General features: G+C 34.2%; 1 protein-coding gene across 1 annotated transcript in view; it reads right to left on the bottom strand.

Moving 5' to 3' along the window:
* LOC131876596 (uncharacterized) overlaps nucleotides 1–11,779 on the bottom strand; it is a 41,426-nt gene extending 29,647 nt beyond the window's left edge. The window contains exons 1-2 of the mRNA XM_059222035.1: nucleotides 11,618–11,779; nucleotides 11,334–11,464 (exon numbers count right to left, since the gene is read on the bottom strand). Of these exons, the coding sequence (XP_059078018.1) occupies nucleotides 11,334–11,464; nucleotides 11,618–11,779 (293 nt within the window). The remainder of the gene's footprint in view (nucleotides 1–11,333; nucleotides 11,465–11,617) is intronic.
* Nucleotides 11,780–20,326: the final 8,547 nt, after the last annotated feature.

The following is a 20,326-nucleotide window of genomic DNA, read 5'->3' as shown; positions in this document are numbered from 1 at the left end:
AGCAAGTAATATCACTTACCTCATGTATTTTCCAAGATCATATATAACTTGCTTGACATTATTGTCGAAGTGGTCTGGGAGAGATAGAGGTAGAAAATACTGCAACAATTATAAAATCATCTTTTTCATTATTTTCTAACATAATACAATGAAAAGTATATACAGTATACAAAAATATAGTAAATACACAAGAACACGAATTACCTTAATGAAGGTATGCCAATCATGCATTTTCATCCCTAGCCCAAATTCACTTTTCTTTGTTATGAAATTGTTTATGTTTGCATCAAATCCTGTGGGAAATCAAATTTTTTGTATGACTTCTTTTATAGCATTGCTTTGTTGCTCTGTTAATAACCAAGGAAGGGCACTTATATTAATCTGGTCTCCTTCTCTATTTGATTGAATGACATTTTTCATTGCATGATTGGATTCCTGAATGTCACTACCAATTTTGATAATTTTTTCTTTGTCACACCTTCCATCAAATATTTTCTATATTGTCTCTATTATATTCTTTCCAATATGCATAGTATCAAACAAATGCACAACTTGTAGCTGCTCGTAGTAGGGCAACCTACCAAATTGTCTAGGATAACTCTTTAGTCTCTTTAAAAGGTGGTCATTAATGCCTTGACGACCTTCATGAGGCATATAATATGTTAAAAAAGTGAACGATGATCATCATCAATTACATCATCAGTAAGAAAAAGACAATATAAAATTACAAATTCCAAACATAAACCATTAGATGGAATGACATTACCTTGATGATTAATTCTATTATATTCCAACTTCCACAGGTGAGGTGTCATTCTTCATGGCTTTGATGTAGTCTCTTCTTTCCCATTGAAAAGATATTTTTCAGTATTTTGATACTTATGATTTTTGTGGAGGAAGTGTCTATAGTCATCAAATACTTGCTTTCCTAAACTTTTTGAATAATGAGATTTCATCTTTGGACCACAAACTGGACATGCAAATTCTCTCTTTGTTTGAATACCTACAAGATCATGTATAATTTGATTAAATATGATAATTTTTATATTTACAATTAGGTGCAAGTTGATCACTATAACATACCAGAAAAATGTGTTAGCCCTAGGGCATCATGAATTGTCCATACAAGCATTGCATGGAATTGAAATTGTCTTTGTCCTATTGGTCTAGAGACATCATACATAGTGACACCATTCCATAACTCCAACAACTCGTCGATAAGAGGCTCAATATATACATTCATATCTTTAACTTGGTACTTACCTAGTTGAATGAACAAAAATATTACATTATTATTATGACCATTTTGCTGTAATATTTATAATTTAATGTGGATGACTATTAAATGAAAAAATACCTGGAACAATCATTGCCAACATTATGTTCTCCCTCTTTACTGACATCCATGGAGGAATGTTATTGTTGATCACAAAAATAGGCCACACCAAGTAAGTAGATCTCATCTCTCCAAATGGATTGACATCATCCGCTGCCAATGAAAGCTTGAGATTACGAGGTTCTTCTTTAAAGTGTGGCCACTTTTCATCTATGTATATACATGCAGAATCATCTGCAAGCATTCGAATAAATTCATCTCGACTTCTATTGCGTACATGGTAGTCCATAAATTGTGCTAAGCTTTCACACCTAAATAATCGTTGCAAACATTGAATAATGGGAATATAATGAATAACCTTGCGAGGCACATTTTTTGTTAGTTGATCTATTCAATATCTACTCATATGATATTTAGGGCATTCTGTTGCAAATTCATGTTATTTATGATATATAATATGATCATTGGGACATGCATCTATTGCTTGATACTCCATTCCAATATCTTTCATAATGGAAAACAATTCCCAGTATGAGAGAGGTAGAATATTTGATGGTGGTAACAAAAACTCACCTATCAATCTACAACCAAAAATATAATTTTTTAATATAAAGAATCTTAATGGTGCATGTTTCACCCTTTATTAACTATAATAAAATAACAAGAAAAATAGATGAAAAAAGATGACATATATGACATACCTTAACATACATGAGATTTTTATGTTGGATAAATTGTTCATAACCTTAAAGTTCACCAACAACAATATAGTGGAGAGAAGAGTTGTTTGGGAGCCTTCGTAAAGGGGCTTGTATGCCTTCTCAAGTAGAGGTACATCATAAACAACATCAAAGTCATCTTGATCATCATGATCAGTTGCGCTAGCACTAAATGTGTCATGGATCAATGTATTTGTACCATCATCTTCAATTATATTTTCAATGTGACCATGTTGCCTACAATGTTTCTCAACTATTGTGATTATAAGTCTTCTAGTATTTAAGCCCTTACAATTTTTGCAGGGAAAATAACATTTTCCATCACCTTTTCTTTTCAAGCTAGACCACAATCTAGCAATTGTCTCCTTATTTTGTTCTTTGTTGATATTATTAGACATGATCTTTCTTCAGAGGCAAAAAAAAATTGGGCTATGGAAACTTTGGTCTATAACCTTCACAAACTAAGCAAAACGATGTCGTAAGTACTAAAGTTTTCTTAGAACTAGTTATAAAGAACTTGAAATTTTAGTTATGAAATGATGTTTCAGTATAATATACCAAATTGAAATACTTAAACATAGAAAAATTACAAAATGAACCAAAACCATTGAACATTAAACACAGTAACATCATGAACAATAGTCATTGACAAATCACAAGAGCAACAACTATATTAAAACAATGTCAAAGCACTTTGATAATATCAAAGTAGTGTTAAGGTCAAGAAGGTTCACAAAGATTTGAGGGATCCTATAGCCTCTCTACATCACTAGGATTCTCTAGAGTTTGCAAACTAGGGAAAGCAGTAAGTCAAGAGTAGCTACATTTAAAGGAGCTTGAAGGTGACCAGTTCACATCCATCTATGATTTGGCTCTTGTAAACCAACCATCAGTTGGGCAGCTTGAAGGTGGCACTAAGATGAGACAAGGCAAATAGAGATCCTCTCAAGGTGTAGATTGGGGGATAAAAAGCTTATCAGACATTTCTTGGAGTGATCAAAAATGCAAATGTGATTGTGGCTACTTATCAAATGGTTTTCAAGATTCTTTTGAAGCAAAAACATGTGTTGTTATTAGATGGTAGATATGGATGAGGTTTCACTTTAACAAATTTTGCCAAAATGTATGCTTCAAAAGTATCTTAAAGAATGTCATGCCCAACTTTTGGGCACGAACGGAAATTTTTTTTTTTAAAATACTTAACTAATTAACGGCTTACTTAACTAGTATAATCCACTAAGTGTGATCAATTTAAATAAAATAAAGCATTTTGGGTTGGGTCTAAACTATATTTGCATATAATGAGTAATTAAACTCGATTGGGAAACATGGTTTGCTAAGTTAACGACAAGCAAATATTCCTCCAAAAGGGGAAGTCACTAAGCATCATTAATAAATAATTAAAAGTCCAAGTGTAACGATAAATTTCAAATTTAAGCGTTTTAAAATTTCTCTTATCTTCTTATCCACTAGAATTTTAAGTTTAGTTAACATCGTCATTAAAACACTTTACTAAAATATAACCCCATGGTATAAAGATACTTTATATCCTTGGATTTAATTGGCCCTCTTGGCCCTAAAAATAACTTAGTGTTTACATCCCTTAATTATTTATATATTTCTTTTTTTTTTTTAAATCTAATCCACCTGGATATTAAAATCCTTCTACATTTGTCAATTATTGTAAAACTTAGTTTAACAAAATAACAAATTTAATTCCTATTATTTATCATTTTAAGACTACTTTTATACATATATATATATATATGTATATATATTTATATACATATATATATATATATATGTTTTACATAATTATTTATATTTTTTAGTTGTAAACCTCATGTATGAGGGTTTTTTTTTTGTTAATTATAATCCATAAACTCACTTGTTTATTTAAATTATGCGAGTGTTGCCCTAACCCGAAACTAGGGTTAGGGCGAACACGTTAATACCAACTCCTCTTTATTTGTGCGGATGGGTTGTGTGTGTGGAGCCCCTTTTTTTTTGTTTCTCCCCATTTGCGTGCATGAGTATGGAGGAGAGCCGACGGCCACGGGAGGGGCACGCAGAGCCGATCCCGTGCCAACCCCCTTCATTTCCTTGCAACTGCAACAGTTACGGCGGGTAAACAGGTTTCGTTTGTTTTTGTTTTAATACGGCGAGGAGGGGAAAGCGGGGAGTTGGAGTGGGGCGGCGAGCGCGGCGGGCGGGGTTTTCCCCGGGCGCCGCTGTGGTTACCCACAGTGCGGCCGGGCACCGCTCACTGTGGGTAACCACAGTGGCGGCCAGGCGCCTCCCGCGCCACCGCCGGCCACTGTGACTCCACAGTGGTGTGGCCCCAACCTTCGTCTGCAACAAAAAAAGAACGCGAAACCCCCCATTTTGTTGTGTTTTCTTTTTTTTTTAATTTAAGATGCGACCTCTTTTAAATCTGTGTTTAAAGGAAATAAAATATACACATCATTATATATATATATATTCATATATATATATATATATATATATATATATTTTTAATAAGTCCCTTATTTTCTTCTTTAGGGTTTAAGGGAGTAACAGACATTACATGTCTATTTAAAAGGGCAAGAGCAGAATGTTTTGGATATAAGAATATATATATATATATATCTGTGTGTGTGTGTGTGTGTGTGTGTGTGTGTGTGTAAATATTAGGTAAAAGTAGGTGCAACCAGAATCATTAATGAGGCGTATCTGTTTTCAGTCTGTATATTTATATTTTTGCAGGGTTTTCATAAGGTATATATATATATATATTGGTTTAATTAGCAAGGGGGTTAGTTTCCTCTTTTTTGTAAAACCAGATCTGTAAATATATATATATATATATTTTTTTTGGAAACAGATTCTTGTAATGATACTCAATGTTTAAGTATGTTTATATATATATATATATATATATATATATATATATATATATATATATATATATATATATATATATATATATATATATATATATTTGTACATGGTTAATAGTTACACAAGTAAGCATATTTTTTTTAAAAATCATAACTTATATGGACTTTTATGGGAATCATATTATTTTTTTGTGAATAACAACAAAGTACATTTAAGGGGTCTCCTACATACATTATTTTTTTTTTTTCTCTTGTCACTAAAATACTAAAACTGAATGCTAAGTATTCTTTTTTTTTTCTTGCAAAGAATAGTCTAATATAACAAATTTCATTTCTGCAATGAACAGAAAATAAAAGACTATTTTTTTACTTAAATTTACAGCAGTCTAACATTGTAAAGAACATGCAGCATTAAAATCCATTTCTTGCAGAAATCATAATAAATGCAATGGCTTCTCTTTCTTTTGTGAAACATATAAAAATTTTCATACAATCAAATGTATCACTTCTTTCATTTGCAGCTATCTAAAATAGGGAAAACATCATGTATTTCATTAGCAAGGTAGATACAAAATTACTATGGATACCAAATAACATGAATACAAATGGGTTGAAGTCCCAACAATGTTTCTTCTCTACATAGTAACTTAAAAACAACACAACTCTTTTTTTTTTGAAAAGAATACTACAAATGCTCACTTTGCATCTTTTACTTAAACTATTACATTAAATCTACCCTTTTCTCCTTTTTCTTTGAAACACCTTTCTGCAACACAAAACAGCAACATAACCCTTTACTTCATCCTTTCCCCTTCCTCATGCAACCTGCAATAAAACACATTTTGACCATGGGAAGCTCACCTCCCAGCCTAGGCTTACTAGAAGCCACCCCCGAGCTTGGAGAACCAAGCACTAGACGGGTTACAAACATGCAATCCCCACAACAAACATAGGAACACATTTACATTCAAATATCCCTTCCCAAGCTACACATTCACCACTTTCATGGTGACTCTTCCATGGGTGGAAGTGGACCAAGTACCAATGGGGAGAATGCATGCCAAAAACAATACAACATAAACCACCTCATGGCAATACAAATGCAACCAAAAATACTTCCATAATCCTTATGCCCCCCAAAAGGCTCATGGCCATATTTACTCCCCTTATGACCCCCAAATGCATACACAAGGCTATGCATCAAGGGTCACCAAGGACACCCTTGAGAACACTCTCCATGAGGAGAGCCTCTCACCCATGGCTGTCAAACTCCTTCCACCCCAAGATCTTCCTACCCTCCCAAGGATAGGAGATCTTGGACACTCCCAAAAACAACAAGAAATACAAACAAACACATAGAAAGAAAACTACACATTTTAACTTCAACACAAAAACTTCATAAAACACAATCTTTCAAGCAACTCTTTTCTTTTACAAAACAACATAAACTAACATTTACAACATAACAAGAGGAAGAAGGGAGTAACCAACCTTGTTCTGCCAAAAAGGTTTGCTAAGTTTAGTTGGGGATGAGCTGCCCAATTCCACACTAACTTTCTCCAAATTCCACCAAAATGCTAAACTCCTACTAACTTTTTTCAAAACAAGCATAATCTCCAAGAAAGGAGAGTGGGTGATTACTCACTAAGTTTCCAAATTCTTGCCTAAGAAGGCCTCTCACACACTTCCCAACCCCTTGGGTGAGGTGTGAGTTCCCATTGGTTGCCCTTCCCAAACTCTTGCACTTTACTAAAATTGGAAAGGGAAAAGGTGGAAGAAGATGGGGAAGAGAGTTTAACTTCTAAAAGGAAGGTTCTCTATCCTAGGAAGAACTTTCTAAGTTTGAATTTTCGTTCATCTTGAAAACACCACTTTTTGAAGTGACTACATAGTCACATGGGAGAAGCCACATGTTGCAAAACACCCCTAACCCATAGGTATACCCTTTGGACCTTTGGAAAAGCCTAAAAACTTACCCTAGGAGTCCATTAAACCCTTTGGAAACCCCACTGAAGTTTACCTACGGGTCAAGCTTGAGTTGACCACTCCCATGACTCCCTACCCAAGGCAGATTTGGGACCACACTCATGTTTTTGAATGGCTTTGGTAGAAACAAAACTCCCTCCAAGAGACAAGTCAAAATCAATGACACTTAATCAGCACATGTGTCAAGTGACACAACAAAAATACAATATAAAAATTACACATGGAATTTGTCTCTTGAAGGATTACACATTTACACATAAATTAAATTTTTACACTCAAGCATTATACACATCACAAATAAAATACATTACAAGGGGGGGGGTGTTGTCTCTCCAAATAGACAACTCCCGGCTTAACAAACGCACATTGGTCTAGGCTTGGTTCTCCATTAAATTCCATGGTCACATGGATAATTCTCCTGCGCATCTCAATTAACACATTAGTAACTCCAAATAATCACAATTATACATAATCAAATACATGGATTTCATTACACATCAAACACTCATACATTTGACAACAATAATTCAATATCTCATTTGTTTCAAATTAAATTTCACATAAGCAATTAACATAATTTCCCAAAATTGAACCATTCATAAATAAGCATCATTTTTCTATCATCAAAATGAAATCCTGCAAATTCCCAATAACGACATTCACCATCATAATGTAATTCTATTCTAGTAACATATCTAAAGTTTCATAATCCTCATGCATGAAATAAAACATCAACATATGTGAGTGTGATCCAAATCATGGAATCATATAAGTTCTAAGTCCATAATGCATAAAATAAAGCATCCATAATAGTCTCAATATGCAAAAACTGAAAATGTCAAACTAAATCGGGGTAGGGCCTCACAAAGAATAACTACGAATAGTGGAGTCCATTTTTGTGTTAGAGGTTTTGTTCAGTTTATATTGAACCCATTAAGCAAATTATAAATATTTGTATTCATAAAGAAAAGAAAAAGTTACAAAAAAATTGAAATCTACACTGTCAGCAAAATTCAATCTGATGGTAACACTTAAGACAAGTAGAAGCATGTGATCATGATAGAATACACCGATGAATTCCATCGGCAGAACACACACAAACGACAATGGAGAAATCTTGTCTTGCTGATAGTTGATGAGGCTATCGATAAGACTATTCCCGATGAGAATATTGGAAAATCTTATGCCGAGGAGACATAACATATCGAGAGGAGCTACGCCAAGGGAAAAGATATCGGGGAAATTATGCCCATCGCCTCAACACATTTTAAGCTATCCCATTGTCTGATGAGACTAGCGGGATAACTCACCCCGATCAGCAAGAAGAGAGGTCATCGACTTGTATTATCTCGATGAGTAAGAAGAAATCAAGAGGTTGTGAAATTCATCAGATCAACATATTTTGGTCAACATCTAATCTCAATGTATCGAAGAAAGGGAGAGAGTTATACCGATGGTGCCAAAAGAAAATCACATCGGGGAGACCTGTGCCTATGAGCCATTGTCAAATCAAATTTCAAAACTAAAGCAAAGGACTCTTATAAAATGCTTGCATCAAGTTCACAATCACCCAATTTATGGGATGTTAATCATTGTGATTTTGGCATTGAATACATTTGTTATATAATTGAAGTTGCTTGACATAAATTTCACACAGTGAAGGAAATTGGCAGAATAGAGACTTCTAATTCATAAAGGGTAGAGTGAGAAATTGCAGTTGTAGAAATGGAGGTGTCTAGTTCTATAGGGAAAAAGAGATCAGCCAAGAGTTCAGAGTTAGGAGCTAAGAAATCCAATATAGGAGAAGACGCCCCAATTAGAAAATTGAACCAAGATATGATTGATCAAATGCAAGCGCCCAGCCCTAAGTCTAGAAGATCGAAACAACATCTACCTGGTTAGGATCAATTGGAAGATAGATACAAGGATGTCGGGGATGTTTGAACTAGGGTAAGGGGCTATGAACTATTTTTATTCCATTACTTGAGGATAAATAGGGAGGTGTCGCTCTGCAACCCCTGGGTTACAAATCTAGGTAAGCTAATTGTCCCTAATGTTTTTGTATATGTGAAAGTTTTAGAGATTCTAGTGAGAAATTATAATTTTGCGGGCAGATACATTCAAAATCCAAATGGAGAATCCTTCACAAGGTTTTTAGTAATTACTATAAATGAAGTGTTCAACCTAGATTCTGGTTTTGATAAACCTTTGTCTTTTGGGGAATTGGAAGAGGAATATCAAAGAATAGACACTACATGCCTTGGGTGGAAACTAGTTCTCCATAAAAAAGAAGTGGGAGAACTTACAAAATAGGTTGGGCCACCATTTAACATTAATTTGTTCATACATTACCTTCAATACACCTATATATCTTGTGGCCAGTTAGGAGGCATTGAGGTTCCAGACCTTGTGAGTATTGGGCCATTGGTTTTAGCTTCAGACATTCAAATGTATGAACCCAGGTTGTTTGATTATGCATCATATTTGGTGGAGAGATTGCATGAGGTTTTTTTGAACCTCAGGGATAAAAATTTCCCTAATTTTAAGTTTTACTCATTATTGATGCATTTAATCTTATTCTATGGATGTTTTAGGGGTATGTGGCCTGAGGAATTGAGGCTTAATGTCATAAATGGGACAGGGGAGGAGAAACCTATTCAATTATGGACTTATGTTTGGGATTCTCATTACACAAAATCAAATTATATCAAATTTGAGGAATGTATAGTAAAGCCAATTTATCGGATGTATGGATTTCCTTGTGATTGATCAATCTCATATGATATTAAAATATCTTCAAGACCTAAATATTTTCATGACAAAAAGATAGCAAATCATAGCTGGGGAGATTGGTATGTCCATAAGGGCTTCACATGTTTTAGGATATATGTGTTTGAAGGAACTCCCTATATGTTTCCAAAATGTGTTCCCGACCGAATAGCATACTTGGAGATTGTCAGACAATTGAGTGTCTCAAATGCTAAGAACTTTGGGGATCTGTGTAAGTAGGATTTCTTGCCAGGTACTCTCAGCTTTGGAGATTTCATAATTGTTTCAACAAAAGTATATGATGTAATTAACAAGAAATTAATGGAAGAATTTAATTTATTCAAACATTTTGCAAGAAATAATTATGATCTGGAAGGATATATCCATTGTTGCAAGAAAAGGCAAAATCTAGGTGATTATTTGTATGTGATTCTGGAAGCGGAAGACATATTTAGGAACATAGAAGATGCAGAGGCTCAAGAAGTGATTGATAACCTAAACAAACAATCGGAGGAGAAAAGATAGAGTTTAATGGAGATGGAGTCAAAAGAAGAAATGTCAGAAAATGAACCAGAAGACACTGAAGCCATTTCTAGGTCACAAGCAAAAGATGTGGAAGAAGAGTTCAATGAAGATGATCAAATTATAACTAAAATAGAAATTTATAAAGATGCAAGATTGGATGGACATGCTAATTTTTGTGGCAGATGATGTATTTGTTAAATCCAAAGAATTTAAGTCTTTTCTTTATAATTTCAAAGGCAAAAGGCTAAGGGAGTCTATCCCAAATGTGACACCTGAAAATGAGGCAGAATTATTGAAGAAACTAAAAGAGGATATAGAAGCAAAATTGGTGACAATGACTCCATAGAGAGGGAGACAATTACTGATAGACATCAGAGTAATTCTTTTTCTAGGATGGGACCTAAGTGACTCTTTTATTTTTGATAGTTTATTGCACTCTGATAATAAGTTATTCAAATTGGATATTTAGGCACTAGTACATTTGGGGATGATTTCTGATAGCCTATTGTCAGAATTTTGACTACTTTTCGTCGGACTAACATCGAAAACTTGTCGTCGGGAATTCTGACAATGCCATCTAATGTCGGACTTCTAACAACATCCTGAACTCTTCTGACGGCAGCCATGATCGCTCATACGGCCAAAGAATGTCGTTGGATGGACGTCGGAAGTCTGACACTTACCAAGAATTTGCATCAATGACGATTGCGATGAGCATCCGGCAATAAAGTATCGTCAGATGTTTTTTCAGTTAGCATCAAAATTTTGATGCCTATCAGGAACTATGTACCGATGAGGATTCTATTGGTCTGACAGTTTGGCCATCGGTGCAAAGTTGGGTTGATGTCGGAATTCCGACAGTGTTTTGTTTTTATTTATTTTTAAATACGCATGTCAATTACAATGGTGCTTGTTGTTTCCCTTTTAGCATGTGGGTTATGATTCAGACCTTGACCTTAGTTTTGAGACCTCAGTTATTGGAGGCTATTAAGCCTATTGGATGGGGTCTTCAACCTTTCTTCAACCTACCCATTCCCAAATAACTCACCTTATGTTGTTCTTGGTACAAGTTTATAAGCATTGGGTCTATCTGGCATGTATGCATCTCTAAATAACCAGCATGGTGTACTCTCATCTCCCAAAGGTCTATGTTGCAAATTTGAAGTGGATGTTAGTGCCTTGTGAGACCGCATACCCATAAAATCTTTTGCTATATCTGTTGGAGTGAAATGAGCATCATCACAAACCTGCAACATGTGTCATTATATCCAATATACCAAAAAATGAATAAATAAGTACTGTCAATAGGATGATTTATCATTGTTGAATGGGGGTTGGAATAAAATTAAATACACATTAAACTATATAATAGATAACACAAACAAAATGTGTCGACTTACATTTTCGGTAACAGAGGGAGATAATGCATTAGATAACAAGCCATTACCACAAGAAAGGTTATCTTTCTCTTCCCTTTCCTTGTTCCTCCCATCTTTCCATCTCTGAGTCTCTACAACTTGCACTCTATTTGGTTCATTTCTACCATTAAGGTCTTCTCTCATTTTTACATCATAGTTTTCCATACCGAGAGAATTATCTATAACTCGTGACTATAATAAACCTATCAAGTGATTGAACTTCTCCCTGAATATTATAAAATCAAGTCCTTATCAATAAAATTTTCAAAAACATCCATGGAACATAACAAAAAGCCTAGTTGTATGGGATGTTACTCTAAAAGCCTAGTTGTATTGTAATTGACAGTTCATCTAATGTTGAAGTGTTGTAGTTGTATGGGATGTTACTCTAAAAGTTGAACATCAGAAATATATTTCCTTAATGAAGCTCACTCTAAAAATACCTTATTCAAATATATAAAATCAAAAAAAGACCAGTGCTTTAATTCCTTACTGATTTCGTACCTTTGCAAATAAGAAATTCTATGTATAACCTTAGAGACAGTTTTAATAACTTGTTAATGAAACAAGACCATCATTTCAAAGGATTATATATGAGTTGTAATTATATAACATCCAGTTAGTCTTACTGAATTTAACCTTGTTGTGAAAGACCAACAAGACAATTTGAAGTTTGTCAATCAATCCTCCAAACTGAAAATCAATCTTAATCACAACAACATAAGACTGCACAATGAAACAATCTAGGTAAATAGACTTATCTAAGGAACTAATCAATTCAATTGAAAGATAGATATCATAATGAAATAAAAACACTTAAATATTTATGTTGAAAATATAATACTTAAACCAATTGATTTCAGCATGTATCATCCACCAACCTGATACTTCTAGACAACGAGTTCATAAGAAAAGCATGAAAGATGGTCTTGATAAAAACTATAAAGAACTTATGTCATATGTTTTTCCTAAAATATCTTCTATATATAGATGAGGGTCTAGTTTGAAGATGAAAGGACATACCCTTTCATTAAAATTAAAACTAACAAAAAACTAACTAGAAATTAACTGCCTAAAAACTATCCTAATAGACTAAAACTAACTTAACTACCTGGACACATTACATAAAAGCACTTGAAAACAATAGTTTGCAATGTTTGAAAATAATTTTAATCTCCAAGGACCCTGCCACATTTCTGAATATGCTTCAAGTATTCTTATGATTTGTAGGTGTCTGCATCATGGATCGAGTCCCTAACAACGATCTCCCATGTGATGAACTTTTCCATTTGTTCCATAGTCCTTGTCAATTCCAAACCATCAGAATGAGCAACATCAAGAGTAGCACTGAGAAGGGTCTAACATTCTAAGAGCCACTTATCTTTATCCTTGATTTCTCCATTCTAATCTGTCAACTCTACAAAACCATATTCTATTATTTCTTTACATTCATCAAATTCACTCTTCAATTCTTCTCCAAACCTTTCATGTGCATCTATAAGACCCTGTATTTCTTCAATTAGTTTTTTATTAGCACCTGTCATCCTCTTATCATGTTGCAATGTTCCCAACTTGTTGTAGATCCGATGATGGGACAAGGCAGTGTCCATGTTCTTCTGATATACAGTCCAAAATTCTCCCAGAGGTATCAACAATTTCTTAAATCTATTTGTTAGCAATACAGAGGAAGTGTCTGATCTCACACTTTGAATTTTCCTTTAGATCCTCTTATTATCTTGTAATAACTCTTCATATTTGGCACCCCTGGCGAATAGTAGGGTGAGAAAGAGGTAGATATCATTAGTTGGCATGTTATGTATAGAATCGAGCCCTAATTATTCTATTCTCGAAGGGGCCCTGACCTAATAGACCGAGGGCAGGAGAGACAGGGGGCCCAGCCAACCGGACTAGAACAATGAGTAGAGCACCGAACGGGATCCATCATGAATCATTGGTAGTGGTTGACCTCCTCCTCTTAGAAATGCCTCATACAAACCTTTATATCGGTCTCTCTCTTTTATCACCTTGATTAATTGTGCTTTATTAAACCGTGAAAGATCAATACCCATATCTATTGTTATAACAGGGTCCACTTCACCTATCATGTTCCCAAAGGCCATATCCACATCAATGATTTTTGGTCTTTTGTTAGGAGGGTAAAGGGCCCCATAACCATAGAGCTTCCTTGTCTTGATCAAATCTCGAACCAATAAAAATATCTTGAACTCCTTGGATATATAATTTGAACTCTTTATTTTTTGATTTCAGCATATTGTCAAAAATAAAAGATGCACTTAAGTCCCATCCTGGGAAAACAATAACACCGACTTCAATTAAAAGTTGTCTCCCTCTATGAGGGGTCATATTTGTGACCTCTACATCAATCTCTTCCTTAATTTTTCTCAATAACTCTGCTTCATTTTTCAAGGGTAATATTAGGGATAGAGTCCCTTAACTTTTTGCCTTTGAAATGATAAAGAAAAGATTTAAATTAATTAGAATGAACAAATACATCATCTGTAACAAAAGCCGAATAGGCATCATACCGAGCATCACTGTGAATACTTAACCTAGTGATAACTTGTTCCTACAAGTCTAATTCCTCAACAATATCAGGTGTCGGTTATCTAGATATGGTTTTAGTATCCTATGATTCTTCTTCACCTTCCTCTTCTTCTACTTCCATTTCTTGTAACCTCAGCCTCTTCTCTTCCAGGTCTTTATTCAAATTATCAATAACCAATTGGGCTTCTTTCTCTTCCATATTTCGAAACAAGTCCTTTGATTCCATAGAAATGTGCACATAATCTCCCAGGCTTTATCCTTTCTTGCACATATGTATGTATCCTTCAGTGTCATAATTATCTCTGGCAGTAAACTTGAACAGATTTTATTCTTCAATTATCTTTCAATCAATGGCATCATAAGCCCTGGTTGATATAATAGTAAAATCCTTGAAACTAAGGGTTCCAGGCAGAAAAACTTGTTTGTGCATGCTTCCAAAATGTTTATCATTTGATACACTTAGTTGCCTCACAATTTCCAAATAGGAAATTTTGTTTGGTACAAGTTTTGGCAGCAGATGGGGGTTTCCTTCAAAGCCATAAATTCTAAAACAAGTGAAGTCCTTATGCACTAGCCAATCACCCCAATTATGGTTCACCAGACCTCTATCATCAAAGGCTGCAGGTCTTAAGAATTTCTTAATTTCAAGTGAAATTGATCCCTCAAATGGGACACTAAAAAGTTGATATAACGGTTTTACAATCCATTCCTCAAACTTAATGTAATTTGATCTTCCATACCGTGAGTCCCATACCGATGTCCACATCTATACAGGTTGTTGTATTCCTTCCATGTCTACTATGTTCAATCGTAGACTCAATGGCCAAGTTTCCAACAATCTAATATTTACAAACACATTTGGAACAACCAGCTTGCCTAAATTCGTCATCCATAGGTTATGAATTAGAACTTCCCTATTCCACCTCAAGAAATGAAACAAGAAAAGTTTGTAACCCCTTAACCCTAGTCCACACATCTCTGACCCTCTTAACTTTGTCCTCCAGTTGATCTCTAACAAGCAAATGTTGTTTTGATCTTCTAGATTTCGGCCCTAGTGCTTGCATTTGGTTGATCATGTCCTGGTTCAATCTTTGTGCAGGAGAAGCCTCTGATATTTTCGGTTTCTTTGATGTGGACTTGGACCCTTTAGAAATTCTCTTTTTCCCTGAAGAACTCGAGGCCTCCATTCTTGCGATTGTGAAGATTTCTTAGCCCTAGTTCTTCAATTATGTTATCTACATGAAGAAGATATGTTGTGTGAAGAGTTATGAACATAAATTCTCTATTCATGTGCTTTTATTTCCCAAGTGATTTCTCAATTAGCCTCATGTGAGCCACCACTTCAATTGAGATAATTAAATACAAGTTGCTTCTCGTTTCAGTTTGAATTAACTCTACAACGGCTTATCGGCATTACTTTCCAATGAAATATTTCCTTGGCACCACAAAAACATTTTGTTCTAATTTATTTTATCGGCATGTGTTTTACCGAAATTTCCATTGGGTATCGGTATAGCCCTTATCGCCTCTTACTGATGGTTTTTTCTTCCCCGATGAACTTTTTCTTTTGTGTTTCCATCAGGTATCAGTATAGCCTGTCAAGCCACATCCTGATTACTTAGGTTACCTCGATGGCTTGTAACTGTTTGTCGATAGTGTTTTATTATGAACATATAAGTGTATGTCTTCCCAATAGACCCATCAGGTATCAGGTTGCTTATTTCCTTTTGCTCCGATAACTCATGTCTTCCCGATGGCTTTGCTATTAAGCCAACTTCGGGGTAAGTTACATCGATGGATAAATAAGCCTTTTTCTATAATGAAACATACTTATCTTAATGAAATATCATTTCTTAAAATGTTATATATAAGCAAAAACCTCTTAAAATCTTAACATCTGAAATGTCACATAGATCCTGCTCTTCCTAATCAAATTTATCGAGATGAAAACCTATGAAAACTGAAATTCAATTGCCCTCTTACATTTCTAATCACTTTAGGAATTGTCTGATGAGTTTAGCTCCCAAATAAACCTCAGATGTCTTATCCCAACTCAGTGCCACTCCTTAGTCACCCATCTTATGGTTGAATCTCAGGAGAAGGATCATAGATAGAAGAGGACTGATGTTGTGATATCATCCCTACACGAAAAATCCAGTAGTAACTATTCTCATGATAGAGAGTGTTCAATATATAAAACCAAGAAATAGAGGAGAACAACATTTTAAGAGCATAATTAATTTGAAAAATTATATTCTAATAGGATGTTCATTGTAACACATAGAGTGTCCATGAATTCACTTAAGCACACATGTTGTGCATGGAGCATGAAGAATACACTCGAAACATGAGGAATACAAATGAATACATGTGAGTCATAAGACACATTAAATGAATACCTTGAAGCATGAAGAATACAATGAGCACTTAAAGCATGAAGCATACAAATTAATACAATTGAATTATGAAGCATACAATGAATACTTAAATCATGAAGCATACTCGTGAATATACATGATGCATAAAGCAGGAAGCATACATAAAGCATGAGGCATCCGGATGAATCCACTGAAGTGATAAAGCATATGCTTGAATATATGTAGAGCATGAATTCTCTTAAGTCATGAAACATACATATTGTTACATGCAAGGTAGGAGCATGAAGCATCCACGCAAGACATGAAGTAATACATACAAATACCCCCTAAGGTACAATGCATATATGAAAAAGTACACGTATAAATCATACAATGAGGAAATCATGTTGAAGACACAACAAACACATTAATATCCACAATTTATCAAGTATATATACATAAAACATGCATTTAAGAGAAATATACATGAGGCACATGGATGCACTTAAAGCATGAAGTATGCACATAAAACATAAAGAATATATATAGGGCATACACATGAATATACTTGGGGCAAGAAGCATTCATGAAAAACATAGAGTGTACACATAAGGCACAAATACATGTAAAGCATGAAGTGTATGCATGAATTCACTTAAGGTATACAACATACACGTAGCATAAATTATTCATAAATACCATAAGATGTGCATACATATAGCATAAAGTATACATAAATACCATAAGATGTGATGTGTACACATAAGGCATAAGATAATGGATACATGTAAGCAAAGAATCGGCATACATAAATAAATGCAAGGCATGAAGTAATGCTCATACAGCATGAAGGAGCTATGTAAAGCACAAACCATACATATGAATACATGCAAGGCATGAATCATACATGTAAACCATGAAGTAATACATAAATACACATAAGGTACAAGAATATATGAGAAAGGTTCTCATGGAGTGGACATGCTGAAGACACATCGATCATGAAGCATACAAGTGAGAGGTATTCATGGAATAGACATTTCAAAACATCTCATTCGTGAAGTAACACAAATACACATACGATATAAAATGCATATTTTAGACACATGACAGACATGGTGCAAGCACAAGGTATACACAAGGGAAGTGTACATATAAAACACCCATGGAGTAGGCATGCTCAAAACATATTAGACACTTAGCAGTTAAAGGCATACTCATAAGAATGCAATGTTGGCCAGATTAATTCAATTTTTGATTTATTTAAGAAGAGGGTTGAATCATTAGTTCTAACTGAGTAGTTGTTAAAGTAGGTTCGTCCAAAGCACTAGCAGAATCATGCTCTGAATATTATCAATTACATTTGACAATATAATTTTCATGCTCTGCATCATAATGCTCCAATGTTGACCTACCTAATTCTTTGTTTGCTAATTGAAGCTTACACAAATTCTACTAAGGATGTCATGGGAGCCATCTTCTTATAAGATGGTAAAATAGTATGCTACTATTCAAAGGTTTTCTTTTCAACAATGAGGGACTATCTAGCTTATGATTGAACTTTATGCATTAGTCTAGGCAATGAGAAAGTGTATAAAAAATAGTATGAGAAAGACTCAAATTATGGGCAATACAAATAGCAAGAAAATACATGATCATCAAGGGAAAATATAAGATAGGTTGACAATATAAGATAGCAACCATGTATATCATACAAAAGTGATAAGGAGAATGCCTAAATAATAGTCCATATGAATCACCAAATAATAGTAGCATATAGTCATAATAATCCTCACACAGAGCAACCATGGAGTCAAGTAATAAAAAATAGAACAATAAATTCCTTATAAAATTGGTTAGACTTAAAATGATAAGGAAAATTTAAAAATGATAAGGAAAATGTCAAGTAATAAAAAAACTTACAAGGATGAGGCATATTCATAACTTTTGCAGTCCTAGCAAGGATATCAACACTAGAAGAAACTCATACTATTAGTGTACATACAAGACATTATGGGAGCTCATTATACCCAGCAACTTGTGGTATTTTTGTTTGTGTTGGCTTTGTTGGACCCTACAATTAAGATTAAATATACATTATTCAATAAGTTTAACTGTGCAACATAATGAAATATTGAAAAGTGTGTTATCTTATTGAGATTTGCTTGGTTTCAAGAATAGTTTAATATTCTCTACTTAATAGGGCCAACCACATGAAGGTGGAAGCTCATTTGGCCCCTCCCCCCCCCCCCCTTCGTAACATCACTCTAAATTCCCCGTTAACATCTAACATTCATTCATTCATTCTTTCTACCATTAATAAAATTTAGCATTCATTCATTAATATCACATAATGTTCATTAACACATAACATTGATTAACATTAATTAACACGCAACATTCATCAATGTTAATTAACACATATCATTCATAACCATTCATTAGCACATAATTACATCCATTAACATATAAAAATCAGCCATTATCAAATAAGGTAGATTACAATTCTTTTTTTGTTTTTTCTTTGAAGCTATGAAAAAACTAAGTGGAACATCATTTTCTTCATCATTTCCCACCTCTTCATTTGTTATGCCCTTTGCTCATGATCTTGATGTATGCCTAGTCCTATACTCAGGATGAGGATAGTGAAGTGAAGGGGGATCCTCTGCATTAACAAAGAAATGGGTTAAATTCAAAACATTTTTTATTATTGTTACAAGTATTTCATTAATTTAGAGAACATAATTGTTGCACTCTTTACCTAATGGGGCCACATCATTTTGTCTAGCCTCAACCTCAACATGTTGAACACCCTCTAGATCCTCTTGAGTTGAAATACTAAAGGTTACATTAATGTTGAACACCAATTGCAATTAAATTTATTTAAAGGAATAACAGTGGTCCTCTTTACCTGATTGGGGAACATCACGTTCCTAATGTTGTGTACCTGGATCATGCTCCACTTGGTCACCACCGACTACATGCTCTAAAACATTAACAAAAAAGGTTACATTAATTACTACTCTAATTACAAATTAAGATGTTTAATTGTATTAATAATTACATATATAAATTTAAATAGAAAATGAATACCTCCACTATTGGGATGCACATCTGGACCTTCATGTGCAGGTGGTGTTTCACGATTAGCAAGTTGCATTCCAATGTCATGCACATTGTTATAATTGATTGCTTATTTAAAACAAATATAGTCACTTTATGTTGGAACTCAACATCAATTAGATTATTGCAGGTAAAGTATTCAATTTGAAACAATTTTTATTTAGCTTATTTACCTTTGTGATGGATGCACCAGAATCTTTTATTTTCTCACTCAATTCTCGTAGCTGATCAGCCACGGTTGTATAGCCTTCCTGGTAGGCAATTCTCTTGTCATCTTTTGTGGGCGCTCTATTGAATTCAAAGCCCTGCATTTTTGCTTGGTATCGTGAATTTTGCTCACATTGTTTGATAAAAAAAAAACGTTTGCAATTTATAAATATTTTGATTCGATATTTTATTTACAGATACTTACAATTCATGTGGCAAGTTTCATATAACCACCAGAGTTGAGTTTGTGTTGCACGTGCTTTTCTTGTCTTGTCTTGGTTGCCTTTGACGTGTCACTCCGTCTATGAAAAGTTTCAAATATGTTAGATTATATAAATATAAAGAGTAATTAATTAGTACATAATTACATTCTTAATAGTATCCCATACCTTCTTTTGGCGTGTGGTGGTGTATTTCCTTTTTTCCTTTCAATTCTCTC

The sequence above is a fragment of the Cryptomeria japonica genome, chromosome 6 (assembly GCF_030272615.1).
Source record: "Cryptomeria japonica chromosome 6, Sugi_1.0, whole genome shotgun sequence".
Taxonomy (NCBI): Eukaryota; Viridiplantae; Streptophyta; class Pinopsida; order Cupressales; family Cupressaceae; genus Cryptomeria; species Cryptomeria japonica.
The sequence above is the reverse complement of the archived record's forward strand: the minus strand, read 5'-3'. Positions and strand labels throughout refer to the sequence as shown.